At 40.0% G+C, this 18,384-nt stretch overlaps 2 protein-coding genes across 3 annotated transcripts in view; one reads left to right on the plus strand and one right to left on the minus strand.

Annotated features, from left to right (window-relative positions):
- Window positions 1-18,384, plus strand: part of slc5a5 (solute carrier family 5 member 5) — a 21,817-nt gene continuing 3,433 nt past the window's right edge. The window contains exons 1-16 of the mRNA XM_077585066.1: window positions 1-105; window positions 1,423-1,488; window positions 1,893-1,944; window positions 2,177-2,244; window positions 2,367-2,521; window positions 3,476-3,616; window positions 4,946-5,075; window positions 5,721-5,809; window positions 6,985-7,097; window positions 7,250-7,320; window positions 8,100-8,186; window positions 8,322-8,518; window positions 10,131-10,228; window positions 10,430-10,515; window positions 11,187-14,398; window positions 14,476-14,697. Coding sequence (XP_077441192.1) covers window positions 16-105; window positions 1,423-1,488; window positions 1,893-1,944; window positions 2,177-2,244; window positions 2,367-2,521; window positions 3,476-3,616; window positions 4,946-5,075; window positions 5,721-5,809; window positions 6,985-7,097; window positions 7,250-7,320; window positions 8,100-8,186; window positions 8,322-8,518; window positions 10,131-10,228; window positions 10,430-10,515; window positions 11,187-11,321 — 1,578 coding nt within the window. The 5' untranslated portion in view covers window positions 1-15 and the 3' untranslated portion in view covers window positions 11,322-14,398; window positions 14,476-14,697. The remainder of the gene's footprint in view (window positions 106-1,422; window positions 1,489-1,892; window positions 1,945-2,176; window positions 2,245-2,366; window positions 2,522-3,475; window positions 3,617-4,945; window positions 5,076-5,720; window positions 5,810-6,984; window positions 7,098-7,249; window positions 7,321-8,099; window positions 8,187-8,321; window positions 8,519-10,130; window positions 10,229-10,429; window positions 10,516-11,186; window positions 14,399-14,475; window positions 14,698-18,384) is intronic.
- Window positions 7,220-18,384, minus strand: part of LOC144063096 (uncharacterized) — a 24,477-nt gene continuing 13,312 nt past the window's right edge. The window contains exons 3-4 of one of the 2 annotated variants that reach the window (XR_013296498.1): window positions 15,930-16,315; window positions 7,220-8,445 (exon numbers count right to left, since the gene is read on the minus strand). The gene's annotated coding sequence lies outside the window, so the exon portion shown is untranslated. Of the gene's footprint in view, window positions 8,446-14,107; window positions 14,380-15,929; window positions 16,316-18,384 lie in introns of those variants that run through there. The other variant, XR_013296497.1, reaches the window with a different exon arrangement.

Here is an 18,384-nt window from a genome sequence, read left to right on the forward strand (position 1 = left end):
TTCAAATTCCTCTACATGTGCCTTGGACAAAGCATCAACTCTGTGCTGACTGCCTTCTTGTTCCTGCCTGTTTTCTTTCGACTTGGCGTCACAAGCACCAACCAGGTTGTAATTGAATTCCCTAGGAATGAAATGTGAATACAGCACAACTTGCATAGCACCCGAGGTTAATTGTAATTTTTAAATTTTAATTCACATTATGAATGTGTTTTTATTACTTTTAATATCTTACTTATGTGTACCGTACCATGATTTTCGATTACTTTGAAAAGCACAATGTAGCATATATATATATATATATATATATATATATATATATATATATTTGGGTTTACGCCATGGAGGAGGAGGGACTTCCGCTCATCAGCTTTGTTTCTGGTGCCGGTTTGCGACGCGTGGGCCGAGAAAACCCACGCAAGCACGGGGAGAACATGCAAACACCACCTAGGAAGGGCGAAGCCCGGACTCGATCTCACGTTCTCTGCACTGGGAGGTGGATGTGCTAACCAGTCAGCCACCGTACCACCCGAGACATAACCAATAAAATAAAATTTGTATTAGTCTGGGTTCTTATGTGATAATCATATTGAAGACAGATGAATGAAATAGTGTAAAATTATGATATATCTGTTACACCGTGGTGTGGTTTGTCTATATTTGTTTCCGTTAGTCTAGTCATTTCCTGTTTTATTTTGAAGTCTGACTCTCATCTCATTTCAGGTTACTTGCTTTTCCTTGTGTGTTGTCGATCCCTGCCCCTGATGATCCCTGATTGTGTCCACCTGTGCCTCGTTACCCTCATGTGTTAAATAGTCTGTGTCTCCCCTGTCTTGTGTCCATGTGGAACCTTTGCCGTCACAGAAGCGTTACCACACCCTTGCTTTCGCGAACCCTTGCTTTCGCGAACCCTTGCTTTCGCGAACCCTTGCTTTCGCGAACCCTTGCTTTCGCGAACCCTTGCTTTCGCGAACCCTTGCTTTCGCGAACCCTTGCTTTCGCGAACCCTTGCCATGCCATGCCACGCCACGCCACATGTGTGTATTTGTTTTGTTTTTTTAATCTCCCTTATTGGAGCGCCTTTTGTTGACTCCCTTTGTTAGTGCCCTTTTCCCTCGTTTTTCAGAGTTTTTGTTGTTGTTGCAAATAAACTCTAGCAATGCATTGTCTGGCATTTCCTACTCTGCAACATGACTCCTCCTTCCTCAGCCTCGTGCCAATATTATTATTATTCAACGCCTGTACAGTGTAATGATAAAACAAAATGTATTGCCTCAAGGGAGACTTTTTCTATTGTAAATGTGTGGTGTCAAGTATTTCTCTGACAAAATGTTGAAAGAATGCTGGTGATGATCAAACCAAACGAATATAAGAGGTGAAGAATGATCAGGAATGTTCTAAGTGTGGCCTGTCTGACTGTCACAGTATCTGAAGATGAGGTTCGGCAGAGGGATGCAGCTGCTGGGGAGTGTCCAGTTTCTTGTGGCCACGGTATGACAAGCACACACTTTGTACAAATTGTGTTGTATTTACACATAAATGAGGTAGAACCCTTTTAAAAAGTAAGGCTGTAACTGATGGTTTAAACCAAAGCATATTGCCGTCGGTGATAGAAAACAAATAAAACACAACGCACACAAAAAAAGCTAACAATAAATTAATGTATTTGTTGCAGAAGTTTAATATTCAGAGAAGTATAGTGATGAATGATAGTCACATTAACTAAAAGTTTAACTTTAACTGTATAAAGGTAAAAAAACAACAACAACAAAAACAATCCTACCATACAAATACATTGGCTTTTGCATGTTGAAATCATCCATCCATCATCTGAACCGCTTATCTAATAATAAAATTTGCCATGCTTTGTTTCTTTGTCTATTTGCTTTCCCCAGCTGCTGTACACAGGGGTGGTCATTTACGCACCAGCATTGATCCTCAACCAAGGTGGGTGAGATGACCTGCTCACATTAGATTATTTTGTTGGAATTTGTTCTACGACCTTTGGTAAAGAAAACAACATTGTTGTAAGTCAATACACAACAAAATCGTAACATTAAGTAAAATGGCATGTTTAAAAGTTATTTACAAGGATTTCATCTGTCTGCTCGACCTGAATCATTTGCATGTAGCCTACCTTATATTGCAAATTAGTGGTTCCTTTCTTTTCCCTTTACAGCAACTGGACTGAATATGTGGAGCTCTCTTTTCTCTACTGGAATCATCTGCACCTTGTACACAACCCTGGTAAAGTCAGCATGTCCACTTATTTAGACATTCCCATTAGTGCTCAATAAATATGCACTCATAACATGTCTCAAGATATCGTTGTGTGCTTAAGTGTCTCCTGTGTTATCTGTCTGTTATAGGGGGGCATAAAAGCCGTGATCTGGACAGATGTTTTCCAGATTGTTGTCATGTTTTCAGGCTTTGTGGCAATTCTCATCCACGGCACAGTTCTGGTGGGTGGTCCTGCAGCCGTACTGGAAATTGCTAACAATGGATCACGGATTAACTTTAACGAGTGAGGACAACATCATTAGTCAAAGGGTATTCTTTGACTAATGAAGATGTAGCTAGCTGATCTTTTGCTAAGACCCGCCCAGTGCTGTTGTAAAAAGCAAATCCGGATGGGTGTTTGTAGCATGACATTGTAGTAGCATTTTGTTATTTTACAGACAATTCCATGCTTGCCTTGGAGACAAATGTGTGTCAGTTAATATCGGACAGGATCATGGGGCGGCATGGCTCAGTGGTAGTGTGGTTATCTCCCAACCCAGTGGTTGTGGGTTTGATTCACAGCCATTGTCGAAGTGTCCTCGAGCGAGATACTGAATAACCAGTTGCTCTTGATTCTGCGTCAACAATAAGTAAAATGCATAAACAATGTTAAAGTGCTTTGTGTACCTAAGGTAGAAAAGCACTATACAAGTGAAAGCCAATTTATCATTTAATCAAATGACTATCATATTGCACATAAGCATAGCTATATCCAGATCCAGCATTTATCTGGTTTATTTTCAGGTTTTAGGTTTAGAACAAAGGGGACAACAAGTGTCACTTGTGCAGATATATCACCTATTAAATGAGCAAATCAAATTGAAGATGAAGAGAAGTGTCAAAATTAATCGATTAATCCACAACTAATCGATTATCAAATTAATCAACTAGTTCAATCATTGAATAAATATTTTAGAGCCATTGTTTAACTGAAAAATTTAAAATGCTTTTGTTATTCACTTTCATGTAAAATAAAATGTAACCAATTAATCGATAGAGTAATAGATTCTAAAAAATATTCAGTCGTGACGACCCTAGAAAAAAAAAATCATCATCCTCTCTGTGAGGTTGGCAGTTGGGGGCTTAGTAAAAGGTCAGGTGAGTAATTGTATAGGCCTATTTGGTATTTTACACAGAGTTGTACAACTTCAAATGAAATAATTGCACTTAAAGCGGCTTTCCTTGGATGTTTGTACAGTTTTGACTTTGACCCACGACGACGTTACACTTTCTGGAGCTTGACTGCTGGGGGTTCACTTTTGTGGCTGTCCATGTATGGAGTAAACCAAGCTCAAGTCCAACGCTACGTCTCCTGTAGAACCGAGAGACAGGCCCAGTGGTGAGTCAGACTCATCACAATACACGTGTTCCAACTATCTGCAATATCATATCAAGTACCGCATAAGTACGATTAAAGTGATTGTGGATTATCAGCAGTGTTGGAACTAATGCCCTTACATGCGTTCCGTTACACAACTGAACTGCTATTTGGTGTAACTTCTAACTTAACTGTTTACATTAAAGTTAACGTACCACTGATTGTCACACCCACCTAAGTGGGGCGAAATTTGTTCTCCGCGTTTGACCTATCCCCTGAGGGAGCGGTGAGCAGCAGCAGTGGCCGTGCTCGGGAATCATTTGGTGATCTAACCCCCCAATTCCAACCATTTATGCTGAGTGTAAAGCAGAGCGGTCTTTGGTATGACCCAGTCAGGGATTGAACCCAGAACCTCCCAGTCTCAGGGATTCTTTCTACCACTATGCCACTGAGCTTGTGGTCATTTTCCCATTCTATAACGGCCCTATATCTTCTTCTTTTCCTTTCGGCTTTTCCCTTCAGGGGTCGCTACAGCGAATCAGTTGCCTCCATCTAACCCTGTCCTCTGCATCCTCTGCCCTCACACCAACTACCTTCATGTCCTCTTTAACTACATCCATAAACCTCCTCTTTGGTCTTCCTCTAGACCTTCTGCCTGGCATTTGGAAACTCAGCATCCTTCTGCCAATACACTCACTATGTATCCTCTGGAAATGTCCAAACCATCTCAGTCTGGCCTCTCTGACTTTCTCTCCAAAGCCTCTAACATGTGCTGTCCCTCTGATGTACTCATTCCTGATCCCATTCATCCTGGTCACTCCCAAATAGGACCCCAGCATCTTCATCTCTGTCATCTGGAAGCATATGGAAGTCATACATTTCATTTGCATGTCAATTATTTACAGTGTAGTTCTGTAAGAGATGCTTATGATGTTTACAGCAGACGGACGCCCGGAGTTGTTAGGATTACTTTAAAAACATCTCTCTCCCCTGATCGGGCGGGATCGGGCATTTAGTGTTGTGTGTGTGTGCGCTTATAACACCCAATTTACACTGACTGCGTAACGGACGTGGCGCGTTTTCAGTACGACCGCTGCAAGGAATAAAAAGCATTCGAGTCTGGGTGCCAATTCACATCATCTGCAGTGCGGTGCATATGCGGTGCGGAAGGGTTCCGCAAGCATTCTATTTTTCCATGGAAGTTGAATGCGAATTTTTATGAAGCTGAAGAAATTACACGAGCCGGACAGGAAGTCGGGCATCCGCATTCGAACCAGATTCTAATCAGAATACAAGGCTCCATGTAAACCTGGCTAATGTTACATTTGGGATTATAACTTTGTTTTGCAGGGCAATATTTGTCAACCAAATAGGTTTGTGCCTAATTGTGGGGAGTGCAGCTGTCTGCGGCATTGTCATGTTTTCTTATTACATCAAGTGTGATCCGCTGATGTCTGGCAGAGTGTCTTCTCCTGATCTTGTAAGTTAAATGCTGCTTAGTGCTGTTTCTTGGTCATACCATTACAGTTTCTTTTTTGTTTTTTTTAGATTGACAGTCCAGTGTGATAAAAAACAAACAAACATATCATTTAGTAGTTCATTTGTATAATGGTTGACTTTAGTGGTTACCAGTGCTCAGTGGTGTAGTCCAGGGTATACGTGGGTATACGGAGTCAGTATTGAGTATACCCCCTTGTAAATCTGCCCAGATACACACCGTTCAGCCATTCACTATTTTTGTTCATTGTTCACTAAATATTGTGATTTGTTTTATGACATATACTTTGTTTGCCTCGTGATAAATAAATGTTACAATATTTCAGGCTGCTTGTGTTACCAAACTGTTTTTAACAAGTCATGATAATTTTATTATTGTGAGCAAATACAAATGACGGATTTTTAATTCTTACATGTTACTGTTTCTAAAAGAGGACGTTTTTCTGGACTATTAAAAAATAATAAAATTGTGAAAATTGAGAGTATACCCACTTCTACACCACTGCCAGTGCTTCAGTTTGTTTGAATTTATATACAATAATACTGATGAAAATACAACCACTGTGAAAATACTCTGAAAGTTAGTTGACGCTAACACTTTTTTCCCTTCCTCATTTTCATGATGTAGTACGTGCCATACTTTGTGCTGGATATATTCAGGAACTATACTGGCTTTCCGGGTCTTTTCCTGGCCTGTGCATACAGCGGCACTCTGAGGTATTTGAATCTTAAAAATAATTTCATATCAATTGATATTTGAAAATTTGCTTTGTTTTGACAATTTAAAACCATTCCCAGGTGTCATAATAACATGCTTTTTTCAAACTACCATCAACACACCCAGACTTCGAATGACTCCAACAAATGGTTTAAGCTAGGGTTATCCACACTTTTTTTGTCAGAGGGCCACAGAAAGAAAAAAAATCAAGGGCCATTTTGAAATTTTGAAATCAGTCAATCAAGTAATTCCATTTTGTTTATATATGTTTATATGTATGTGCTTTTTTAAACTGCTACCTGAACAGATTTCAATAAGGAAAATAATATAATATCATGCAGCCCCTGCACTGAATAACATTCAGAACAAAACAGCAGCAATCTGTCGTAAGATGACCACTTTTAAAGCAGTTACTTGGGAATCATTTGGACCTTGACACAGAGCAGAAAGTGGGAGAAACTATTTTTGCTTGTAAATATTGTTTATTCATCAGTGAAGAGAAATGTTCCGTCTTTAATTCTAATAGTTAATTTGCATATTAAGAAAAACTCTACATTATATAAAACATTCATTAGGAGTAGATTTCATTTTTACTATATGCTGCGGGACACTTGTTGGGCCACAAATGCCCCCCGGACCATAGTTTGGACACCACTGCTTCTAAGCATTATAGCCACGGGTCCCCCAGCAGCCTCTAGCCAACCTAGGCAGGGGCGACATGACCACTTCAGAAAAAAATGCTTCAACAATAAGCTGTGTGTGCAATGGAGTGCCTACTTGAGCCTCAAACAAAGGAGTCCGGGACTATGGGATGTCGGTTCTATGCAGGAAACAGTGAAATTTGCCCAGGTCATCAGTTAAATGAGAAGGTACAGGCTGGCTTTTTCATAAATGCACTCTAGGCCTATTCAATAAAACAAAAATGGTGTACAGTACTTGTAGGAAGTTACAATTTATGTTGAATGACAACAGGTTGATAAACAGATTAATTTGACCTCCTGTGATCCAATAGAAGCGCATTTAACTGTACTGTACCTGTCACTGGTTGGGAATCACTAGTCTAATACTAGTCCACCTCAACAAGTCCAGAGTAATTTAAGTGTTCAATATTGTGAGGATAATTATGGGAGATTTAAATAAAGACTTTCCCTTATCCATAACATATTTTATGCAGCACAGTTTCCACAAGTATCAATGCAATGGCTGCAGTCACGATGGAGGACATCTTTCGATACCATCTGCAACACATGAGCCAGAAGAAACAGCTCTATATTTCCAAAGGACTGTGTAAGGTTGAATACCATCCATTCATTCACTTACTATTTCATCATAAATCACACATTTGTTGAAAGTGTACAAGACGCAGGATGTTGTATAGTATGAATGAGCACATACAGTGAGGCCAAACATAATAACATTTCTATTTATTCGTTTTCAAGCCTTCTTCTATGGAGTTGCTTGTATACTGGTAGCTGTTCTAGCCTCCTTCTTGGCCTGGGGAGTTCTGCAGGTAAACAATCGAGTAACCAATTTTGTGCACGGTAGCATCAGGTTAAGGGCTAAAAAAAAGTAATTTAACAAAAATGAAGAGGAAAACAAAGTACTTGAGTAATCTCCAAAAACACAAAATCCACAAGTCTAAAGCAAGATTCAAAGTACAAACTGGGAATAAACTGACTAAACAAGGAAAGAGACATGACTCAGGGAGACTAGGAAACACGACGTGAAAAGGACATGACATTGTAGATTTGTGGCTGAGGGAGCTGAGTGGACGACACAAGGGAGGACATGATAAAACTTGATGAGACAGACAATAACAAAAGGGACACAAGGAACACATGACAACTAAAATCGAACCAAAACCAAACGCAACAAATGACTTGAAAACTTGAAAATATTGGCCTCAATTTTCCCATGTTCAGAGACAGGTTAAGGGCTAAAAAATTAATAAATAAAAGTAATTGAACAAAAATGAAAAGGAAAACAAAGTACTTGAGTCATCTAAAACACAAAAGTCCAAAGCAAGATTCAAAGTACAAACCAAGGAAAGCGACATGAGAAGGACGTGACATTGTGGATGAGGGAACTGATTGGATGACACAAGGGACACAAGGGTGGACATGATAAACCTTGATGAGACAGACAATGATTCATCATTGCATCAAAATCTATTCCAAATGCAGATTTATTTTTTTTAATTGAACAATCCAAGTGTTATTTGTAAGAAATATAAAAGCTGAAAACGTTGAGTTCAACTTTTTGTCCACAGTGATTGTGCTCTTTCCTCAGGTGTCCTTTACAGTCATGGCCGTGGTCAATGGTCCATTACTAGGTGTATTCATCTTGGGGATGTTTGTTCCCGGCACAAATAGGCTGGTGAGGTTTTGTTTTTGTACAATATGAAGGAACTTCAGAAAATATTAGCTGGCACAGGATTTTTTTTTCTTTCTCTTGCTTTTTGTGTTTTGTGTGTTGCATCAAGAGGTACAACTGCACATTTTGACATTTCAGGGGGCATTCATAGGAACAGCAGCTGGATACTGTGTCTCTCTGTGGCTGGCTGTTGGTTCCACTCTTTACCCTCCCAGTTTGAGGACCATGGGTGTGCTGCCTAATTATGCAGCCGAGTGTGAGCCTGGAAACATCACATTGGATGGCACTCAGCAACAACACTCCATCTCAACCCCACTTCAACCCGACGACCCAAGGTCAGTGACCCCCGACAAACAACTACTTACTGTATCCTTTTCAGTAATCAAGTTTATTACAGTTTTTCCCCATAGGTTTGGCACTTTTCTTGAAACTGAAATGACATTTTCAAAACTGCAAGCTCATTTGGCCAAACAGACTTTTGACAGACATTTGTGCACAACCTATCAGTTGATTAGCAAAAGCACACATCTATCTACTCCAAGTTCCTTTCCCAAACAAAGAGTCGGTACTGTCACAGCGCCTCCTGTTGGTGTGGCTGGCTGCTTTGCTAACAAAGACTGTTGTTTCATCAGGAATACCTGCTCATCCTCCGCATTTATCTCTTCGTCATGCACCAGCTTTCGAAGTCCGCGCTAAACTACTACACAGTGTATGTAAACAGATCACACCACATACATAAAGAGACCCAATGTTTTTTTTCCCCACGCATCACCGTCCCTCCCGATCTGTGACTCGATGCGCGCACATCTCACAGCCGCTGTGAAAAAACAAGTGCGGCAAATGAACGCGGAGCTTGCTATCATTCCGGGAGGCAATGAGACATGACATGACAATGAGACGGAGCCTGGCGTGTTTGATGGAGAACTTGCCCAGTTATTCGTTTCGGGTACAGAAGATGAGGATTTTGAGGGATTTGTGGATTGATCAAAAGCAACGTGAGTAAATTGTTGTATATAGTATTTCAAGTATAATTGAACTCACTGTTTACATTGTTACTGTAAATACTTCAATATTGTACAACCAAACTCATTTTTGCACCACTCGCTGCCTTTTAAAAAACGTATGTTAGTGTTAGCGTATGTTTTAGCATAATAGTAAGCTACCATGCGTTTTGAGCTAGCGTATGTTTAACCGTGCCTTTGCCCAATAGTGTGGTGCGCCTTTTGGTGGTAAAAATACGGTAACTAAAATTATATCTAGCGCACAGCGTAAATGAAGAACCTGTAATACTTTCACTACAAAATACCGTCACCTTCCCTCTCTTGGCCATCCATACGCTGCTCTCTTTATGGCCAAAAGTTTTCATCCACGTCACAGCGGATATTTTCCCTTGCAATGCAGCGAGGGAAAAAAACTGTGTAAATGTCTCAACCATCCTCTACACTGATCCCCTGTGATGTGCTTGACTAATTTTGACAATTGAACAGATGGTTTTGCATATTATGACTTATACACGGAAATCCTGCTGACATGTTTTGGAGAGGACAGCCGTTACACTGAAAAACAACAAATCCAGTTTGATGAGCAAGATCTCTTCATTTGGAAAATGGGCTAAATGTGGCCACATTGGGCTAACTGTAGGCTAAATGTACACAACCATTTGCACAGATCCACTGAAGCAATTGAGACATGTACTAAGACATTGGCAATTTGATGAGAGCAATGTGGAATGCCATTCAGTTGACACCAATTGTAAAGTAGTTTTGGGATTTGTCCATGGTATTTGAAAATGTAATTTCAGTTTCAAGAAATGTGCCAAACCTATGGAGAAAAACTGTAAATACACACAAGTAAAAATGATCTGTGTGGATCTTATATTAGTAATGTCCAAGACAGCCCGAAAGTAAATAAATTAAAATTTATGGCTTTTCCCCCCTGCATATCTAGGGGCCTGCATAACTTTTATTCCATCTCCTATCTATATTTTGGTGCCGTGGCAACAATCTCGGTTGTACTAGTTGGGCTTCTTGTGAGCTATGCTACAGGTAAGCATACAGCACAAAGACACTTTCCAATAAATGTTCTAATATTTGCTTGGTCACACACATCTGGCTTTTCACGCTCGTGTCTAACGTGTCCTTGGACAAAAGTGACTTATGACTTGTATATCAAAGCTATGCTCAGATTTATGGGTAGTTTTTATATCACAATATTGTGGAAGTGAGCACATTTCTCCCAACATGCAGGACCAATGAAGAGAGCTGATATCGAAAAGGGTTTATTATGGTGGGACTTGGGTGAGAGGCAAACAGTCTTCCAATCACAGTCTGAGGTAAGTGATGTCACATTCCCAATACTTCTAAGTTCTCATTGATCTCTGGTGAATCACTGTCTCAAACATCTCTAATTTAATGGAGCTCCAACAACAGCACAAACTTCACACAAGGATCTGATGTTCCTCAGGAAATAGTCTGCTTATTCCCTTCTTGTAAACATCATCAATGTCGGTGATCCAATCCGGTCTATTGTTCTAGTGCAAAAGGCCCAATCGGGATGGTGATAGGTTGTGTGGTGGTCCTGCGCCTCTTAAAGTCTACAACTACATCCTTAGTTTTGCTAGTGTTGAGGTCAAGATAGCTCTGACTTCACCAGTCCACAAAGTTGCTCACCAACTCTCTGTGCTCCATCTCATGTCCATCCCTAATACACTCCATCAAAACATTCCTGATCATAATGTCCAACACAGTGCTCCCTAAGCACACTAACAACAGATAAGAAAATAAGAAGTCAGTGATCCAGGAGATGCAGGTTGATAATGTTTGCCCGACGTTTCCCTTACAAATTATGAAATACAACATCCATGATATCATTTGTGTCTGCCTAAAAAAATGTCCACGTTTTAGATTGCAACGACTCCACTTCGAGCTTGTTCTGAAGTCAGAAGAATCAGAAGTTACTCATCATTTATTTTGACTTTGTATTTATTTATTTATCCTTTTTCAGGGTATGTGTAAAGAAATGCAGTGTGTGCCTATGATGGAGCCACAACCAAATGATGAAAACCACATGCAAGAAATGGAAAACTTTAACACTATCAATTATCCAAGACTGAACATCCCAAGAACATACTGTTGTTAGATGCAGGACCATTTTTGTGCTTTGCCCTGCAAATCAGAATTTCCCTCATGGGATGAATAAAGTATGTATCAACCAAATTTGTTCTCAGTCAACTTCTGTAATGGCTGGCAAACAGCTGGATCACAGATCAGACCCCACAAATGATGAGCAATCAAATATTAATTTAAACCAAAGGTGTCAAACCCATATTAGCTCAGGGGCCACATGGAAGAAAATGTTTTACCAAGTCAGCTGGACCGGTAAAATCATGGTATATAACTTAAAAACAATTGGCATCAGTTATACACCTAAATAAATAGCGGGGCTCAACTGTAAATATATTGTTGCAAAAAATAACACAAATGCAACTGGAACGCGGTAACACTTTGCCCGGACCGAGTTCCTGGTGTGTTATATCTACCTGTTTTGCATATATATTGTTCCCGGAATGTATTGTGGGGCGCACTTAATGAAGTTATAGGACGTTAATCCATAACAATGTCATATGTGTTTGTATTACCAGTATCTGATTTAAGTGTTATATTCAGCACGTTTATGTTTTATTTATTCTGGTTTATGTTTATGTCTTTTTTTCAACAAACCATAACTTTAGGTTGTGTGTAAAATAATGACATCCAAGTCAATTCTGTGTACAAGTTGTGTTGCTCAATTTGGTCAAATTACAAATTTATATGTTTTGATTTTGGCCGTTCGATTAATTAGTCCGACATTACTCATTTTTTTTACAAGATCATCTCATGGGCCGGATTAAACTCCTTGACGGGCCTGATCTGGCCCGCGGCCATATGTTTGAAACCCCTGAATTTTAAACCATGCTGTCACATGAGTGAGCACTTTTAACTCTTTGACTGCCAGACGTTTTCAGAAAAAGGATGCCGCCAGTGCCAGCCTATTTAAGCATTTTGACTGATCTTTCAAGGTCCACAGAAAATGTTGTGTTTGGACTATGGAAACACACTTACTACCAAATGAAAGATTGAACTCTCTAGTGAATTGTACACTTCTTTTTGTCCATGAATGATGCCACAAACACCTAAATAGTGCTTTACTTCTGTAAAACACTACCATCAACAATGAAAAAGTGTTTTTAGATTGCAAAATACGTTTATTTACATTCAACAGTGTAACAATTTGACAAAACAATTTCGCAAACTATTTACAAATGTGTGCAACTGTGGTACTATTTACAATTATGTGGATGTTTCAAATACAGTTTTTCTTTTTGTAACACTACCCTGCGTGCAAGGAGACGGAGCAGGATTTGCACAACAGATTCGTTTCACTGCGATTGCTGCCCCTTTCGCGTGCAGACGTTACACTTTCTTGACGGCCTTTTTTTCCGGGGAATAGCAAGTAGCAGACTGTACCCACTCCTCCGATGAATATGCATTGGACTCGAGGCACTCTTTGTTGTCCGATTGGTGCTCCGTTCTTTAAGCTGCCCCACCAAGCGTTTACATCACCGAGTCCTGTCAAATTTGCTGCATTAATGTGACCGTTTTCCCACCTAAAATTTGTTGAATAAAGTGATTTACATTTTTAAAATCCATTTAATATATTCATTATCATAAATATATTTAAAAATATATATCAGTTAAGTATAATAATAAAAAAATGCATATTGTCTGCAATATAAAAATATGATTTTTTTTTTCTATTTGACAATTTTTTATTTTTAACCTCAGGTTTTTAATTGATCAATGATTCTCACTAATAGTACCCAATTTTCTTACTCAGTGCAAGTCTAACTGCGCATATGGGTGACGTTTTCTTTCTTTTGGCCTTTCCTAGACTAGCAGATGTCGAAGTGGGCGTCGATGTCATTGTGCGCCATTGTGCGAGGGAACGCAGCAGACTCCTGGCCAATCGAAGCGGCTCCCTTCGTTCCCTTTATATTCAGTGCAAAAAAAAAGAAACGCGTGGTCTACATGGCATGTTGCGCTCCAAGTACAGACGCTCCCCTACTTACGAACATTCGAGTTACGAACAACGGTACATACGAACATTTCTGCGCGTACAGTATGTCGAAAAATGTTCGAAAAGAAATGCTGTAAGTTAGATTTTGTATTGCGCGTAGTGCTTCTTTCCGCCGCTAATACCGACGATTGGCACTGTGAGAGCTCATTGGAGGCTGAGCAACGTAGCGAGGAGGAGGAGGAAGAAACGCCGGTCCCCATGAAGCAGGAAATAACTTTTGAAGCCGATTCCAGCGACGAAGAATCTCTCATGATATAAAATCTTCCTCTTCCTCCTCCTCCATCATCTCCTTAAGCATCGAGTACTTCTTCCAAAAGTAAGTTAAACTTCATTTTATTTATCTTATTACGTACATGTACATACTGTGTGTCTCTCTCGCTCTCTCTCTCTAACATACGTAGTACAGTACAGTACTGTACGTATTCTCTCCATTTTATTAAAAGTTTTTTTCAGTACAAACCAATGCAGGTTACTTGTACAAGCCTTAAACATACTTATATAAACCTTCAATATACTTATATAGGCTTTAAACATAAATTATAATACAAAATATAGCACTGAAGCAACTTACGAACAAATTCACCTTACGAACGATCGTCCGGAACGTAACTCGTTCGTAAGGTGGGGAGCGTCTGTACATTCAAAAGGAGCTACAAGAAGATCTCCACTTGCAGATCATGTTGACGTGGATGGGCACTTGGAGACTGATCGTGTGTCTGTATGCGACACTCTCTCCTGCCCCGCACCACCACCAGTAGTTATGCCACGTGGTCAGGGAGGTGCTATTAAAATAATTTGATGTCAATTAATTGATTTCTATAATAATTTATTTCCTGCTTGTCTGTCAACAGATGCTTTTGCTACTGGTCCTCTCCTCCCACATCTTCCATGCTGTCTTTGTCTCATGCAGTCTCGTGTCTTAACTTTTACCCCAGCCTCTCGTTGCATTTCTTCTGAAAATCTAACCATGGATTTGATCATCTGGTCTCTCAACACAATCGAAAAGATTTTCTAGCTGAGAAGAGCTGGTGGAGAAGACTTGCCCCGAGTGGATGCCTGAAGCTGGATGCGCCTTAGATTCCTGCAACAAATGGAAGATGGTGTGTATATCTATTCTGTCCATCGAGGATGTGGGAGACATTACATTATTGGAATTCTGATAACAAGTATCTTGCAGTTTGGAGCTGGCATTTTCCTGATTTATCGTCAAATTCAGCCAAAAGCAGTAGCAGCAGCTCTATTGGAAGTGAACAAGACTGCCGGTCTTGGATGGTGTGGGACAAGCGGTCAACACTCAGACTGAGGCGACGAGTCAACGCAATCATGAAAGACTGCACGAAAAATGGATTGCCAATTCGGCTAATTGATGCCCTCTGAGAGGCACCAGCAAGCACTCAAGGTTGGGCGGAAATCTTTATGTCAGGTTAATTCTAACAATATTAATTAACTCATTTGCTCCCAAAAACGTATAAAAACGGTCTGTTTAAAATAGTGTCATGGTCCCCAAAACATATTTATAATTTTTTTTTAATGTTTTTTTTTTTTTTTTTTATGCAATAGCATACAGAAGGCATTGATGTAGCCTCTGACCTGGAGAGGTTGCTTAAAGCAATGGTAGTTATTACAAAAAAAGGGCAGCAGGTGGCAGCAGAGTATAAGAGATCAACCAGGTCCATGTTGCAAAAAGCTCTTTTCCCCAGTGTTTTCAACAGGAATATGAATAATGATGAAACTTAGCTAAATTCTGATGCTAATTGCTACAAAACAGAAACAGATACAAATATACTTTTTTTTCCTGATGAAAGAAGAGAGTCTAATCTTTATTTTGGTAGGTTCCACATTTTATAGCAACAATCATTCTGTGGGCCTTGCAAAATCAGTCAAAATCCAGTAAAACAGCCAGGAGTGAAGGGGGTTACTTCAGTGAAAATGGCTGGGAATGAATAAGTTAATAATTTTAAAAAATATAATTTTTTATTTCTTTTATATATAATATAATTAACAAATTAATAATTACTAAATATAATTACTTAACATTAATAAATTAATATTAGTAAAAAAATATTAGTAATTATATAATATACTATAAAATATATTTATTTTAAAATGTGTTAATTAAAAATAATTAATAATGTATTATGGCTGTCAACCAGTTCAGGGTGTACTACTGCCCGAAGCCAGCTGGGGTAGGCTCCAGCAACCCCGCGACCCTTGTGAGGAACAAGTGGTTAAAAAAAAAAATGGATGGATAGATAATAATTAATTAATTAGAATGAGGTTAAATTATGTCAATTATGTCCCTAACCACCCTTTCCCTCCTTCCTAGAGGCTTACAGTTCTCAGAGTTCGGTTGTAATATTTCATCAATCTGATTCAGATTCAGAGGGATTGTTCCACGTTGCTGTCATTTTTATAAATAAAATACAATAACATCTAGCACACATGTCCGCGGGGCTCAGAATCTGTCTGCCGGCGCCACCAACATCGCGTTACACCACCTATACATCAACTTAGACCTCCTTTAGCTAGTTTAAAATCGAGTCTACTTTTGGTCACCGACTCCCCATCGAATTGCTATAAAATACGCCGGCATAGCACGGTCTACAAATTCACAAACAAAACTAGACTTACCCCAGCACAAGCTGGAGCTCTTAATGACCAATAGGAGGAAAACGTCCCCCGACTGATCGACTCCGCCACATTTATGAGGAAGGTCCAGAAGCATCGTGAAATGGCGACAGTGGCGATAGTACAGAAAGTCTTTAATACCGCCAGGAAGTGCGGCGAAGCCTGAGATGTTGGCTACAGACGTGTTTTGGTGACAAACTGGGTTCTGCCAGACGAAGGTTAGGTTCTGGATGGCGAGTTCCATAACGCCAATGCGATCATCTTTGATGCTTGCTTGGAGGCCAATGTTCTTTTGGTCAAGATTGATAAGGAGATGGATGATCAACACACTTAGACTTCCGAGCAGCAAGCATGTCCGAGGCCTGAAGCGAAATATCATCCTCTGAACTCTGCAGAGAAAATAAGCACACGACGTTATTCATTTACAAACATAATATTGGACACGCATTTTAATACATTACACAGTTGGCATGAGGAATTCATAAAACAATGTTTAGTGTAATTATGAGGTATGTTGTTGTGCTGTGCCCTTGTGCCCACCTGAGAGTTTTGGGCATGCATTGGTCTGTGGTCTGTTTTTGTATGTCGAACTGCTGTACCTAATGAAATGACCACCTGTGTGCACAAACGACTGCAATGCTCGAAATAAGCGCAGGTCAAAATTTGGATTTTGCGTCTCATTAAAAAAACATCGAATAGCAAAGCAGAATCACAGATTTGAAAATGTTTCCGCATGTTAACTCTTTGACTGCCAGGCGTTTTCAGAAACGGGTTGTCGCCAGTGCCAGCCGATTTAAGCATTTTGACTGATCTTTCAAGGTCCACAGAAAATGTTGTGTTTGGACTATGGAAACACACATACTACCAAATGAAAGATTGAACTCTTGAAAGTTTGTTTCTACCTTATTCCATTCTTCAGGAATCAACAATAGAAAATGGTTAGTTTCACCGAAATGCTCTGTTTTGAAACAAAAAACGGAGAAAAAGCTATTTGTGAAACGATGTTATTTCATGCACTCTAGTGAATTATACACTTATTTTTGTCCATGAATGATGCCACAAACACCTAAACAGTGCTTTACTTCTGTAAAACGCTTTCACCAACAATGAAAAAGTGTTTTTAGTTTGCAAAATACGTTTATTTCCATTCAACAGTGTAACAATTTGACAAAACAATTTCGCAAACTATTTACAAATGTGTGCAACTGTGGTACTATTTACAATTATGTGGAAGTTTCAAATACAGTTTTTCTTTTTGTAACGCTCTCCTGCGTGCAAGGAGAGGGAGCAGGATTCGCACAACAGATTACTTTCACTTCGATTGTCCGTTTCGCGTGCAGACGTTAGGTTACACTTTCTTGACGGCCTTTTTTTCCGGGGAATAGCAAGTAGCAGAGTGTACCCACTCCTCCGATGAATATGCATTGGACTCGGGGCACTCTTCGTCGTCCGATTGAACGTCCGCCTGAGCGTGCTCCGTTGTGCTCCGTGTTTTCCGGCGTCAGCATCGCCAGCCCGTGAACCTTTTATGACGTCGTCATAGCCGCCGCGTCAACGCTTCCAACTTCGCCGTCAACGCTTCCAACTTCGGCGTCAACCTCGGAGCCACCATCATCATCATTGTCGTCATCACTGTGCTCTTTGGCATTGGTCGATGAGCTGCTTGCAACCGTTCGCCATTGTTCGCTTCCTCAGCCATCTAGCTCCGCCTCACGTCTTCTACTGCCGCGTCAACGCTTCCAACCTCGGAGTCACCATCATCATCATCGATGATGATCATCGTCATCATCAATGTGCTCTTTAGCACTGGTCGATGCTTTTCGTCTTTGAAAAAAATGCTCAAGCGTGAGTTGCTTGCAACCGGTCGCCATGTTCTCTTCCCATCCCCAGCCATTGTCCCCTCTAGCTCCGCCTCACGTCTTCTACTGACGCCTACCCAATCTTGTCAAAAGAGAGTCATCGCTGCCATCTAGGGGCCAAAAATAGTCATTAGGCTAACTAGATCTGCTTGAAACTTTCACCACAGCTGGCCAAGGCTTTCCTCCACCCGTTTCCCCCAAAAAAATTTAAAAATTGGAGAACGTCTTAACGTCCTTGGCGGCCCTCCATAGGTTTTTACTAAACGTCATTTAACGTTTTTGGCAGTAAAAGAGTTTTAAGGGCAAGGAGCTGTGTCTTGTGTGTTTGAGTGGGTGCTCAACAATGATAATGTTGAAAAACAAATCAAATGAAATTATAATGATGTCATACATTGACAGTATAACTACATTTGATCTTCTCTTGTAATTTATGGTACTAAATTTGAACTACCAAGTGCCTTAAGGGAGATGATTACTCATGCACGTGTCCAGTATTTGCCTGACAAATTGTTGAAAGAATGTTGGTGATGATAAAACTAAATGAATATAAGAGGTGAAGAATGACGTGTGGAGCTCTTGGGTCATGTTAAAAGTGTGGC

The sequence above is a fragment of the Vanacampus margaritifer genome, chromosome 13, assembly GCF_051991255.1.
Source record: "Vanacampus margaritifer isolate UIUO_Vmar chromosome 13, RoL_Vmar_1.0, whole genome shotgun sequence".
Classification (NCBI taxonomy): Eukaryota; Metazoa; Chordata; class Actinopteri; order Syngnathiformes; family Syngnathidae; genus Vanacampus; species Vanacampus margaritifer.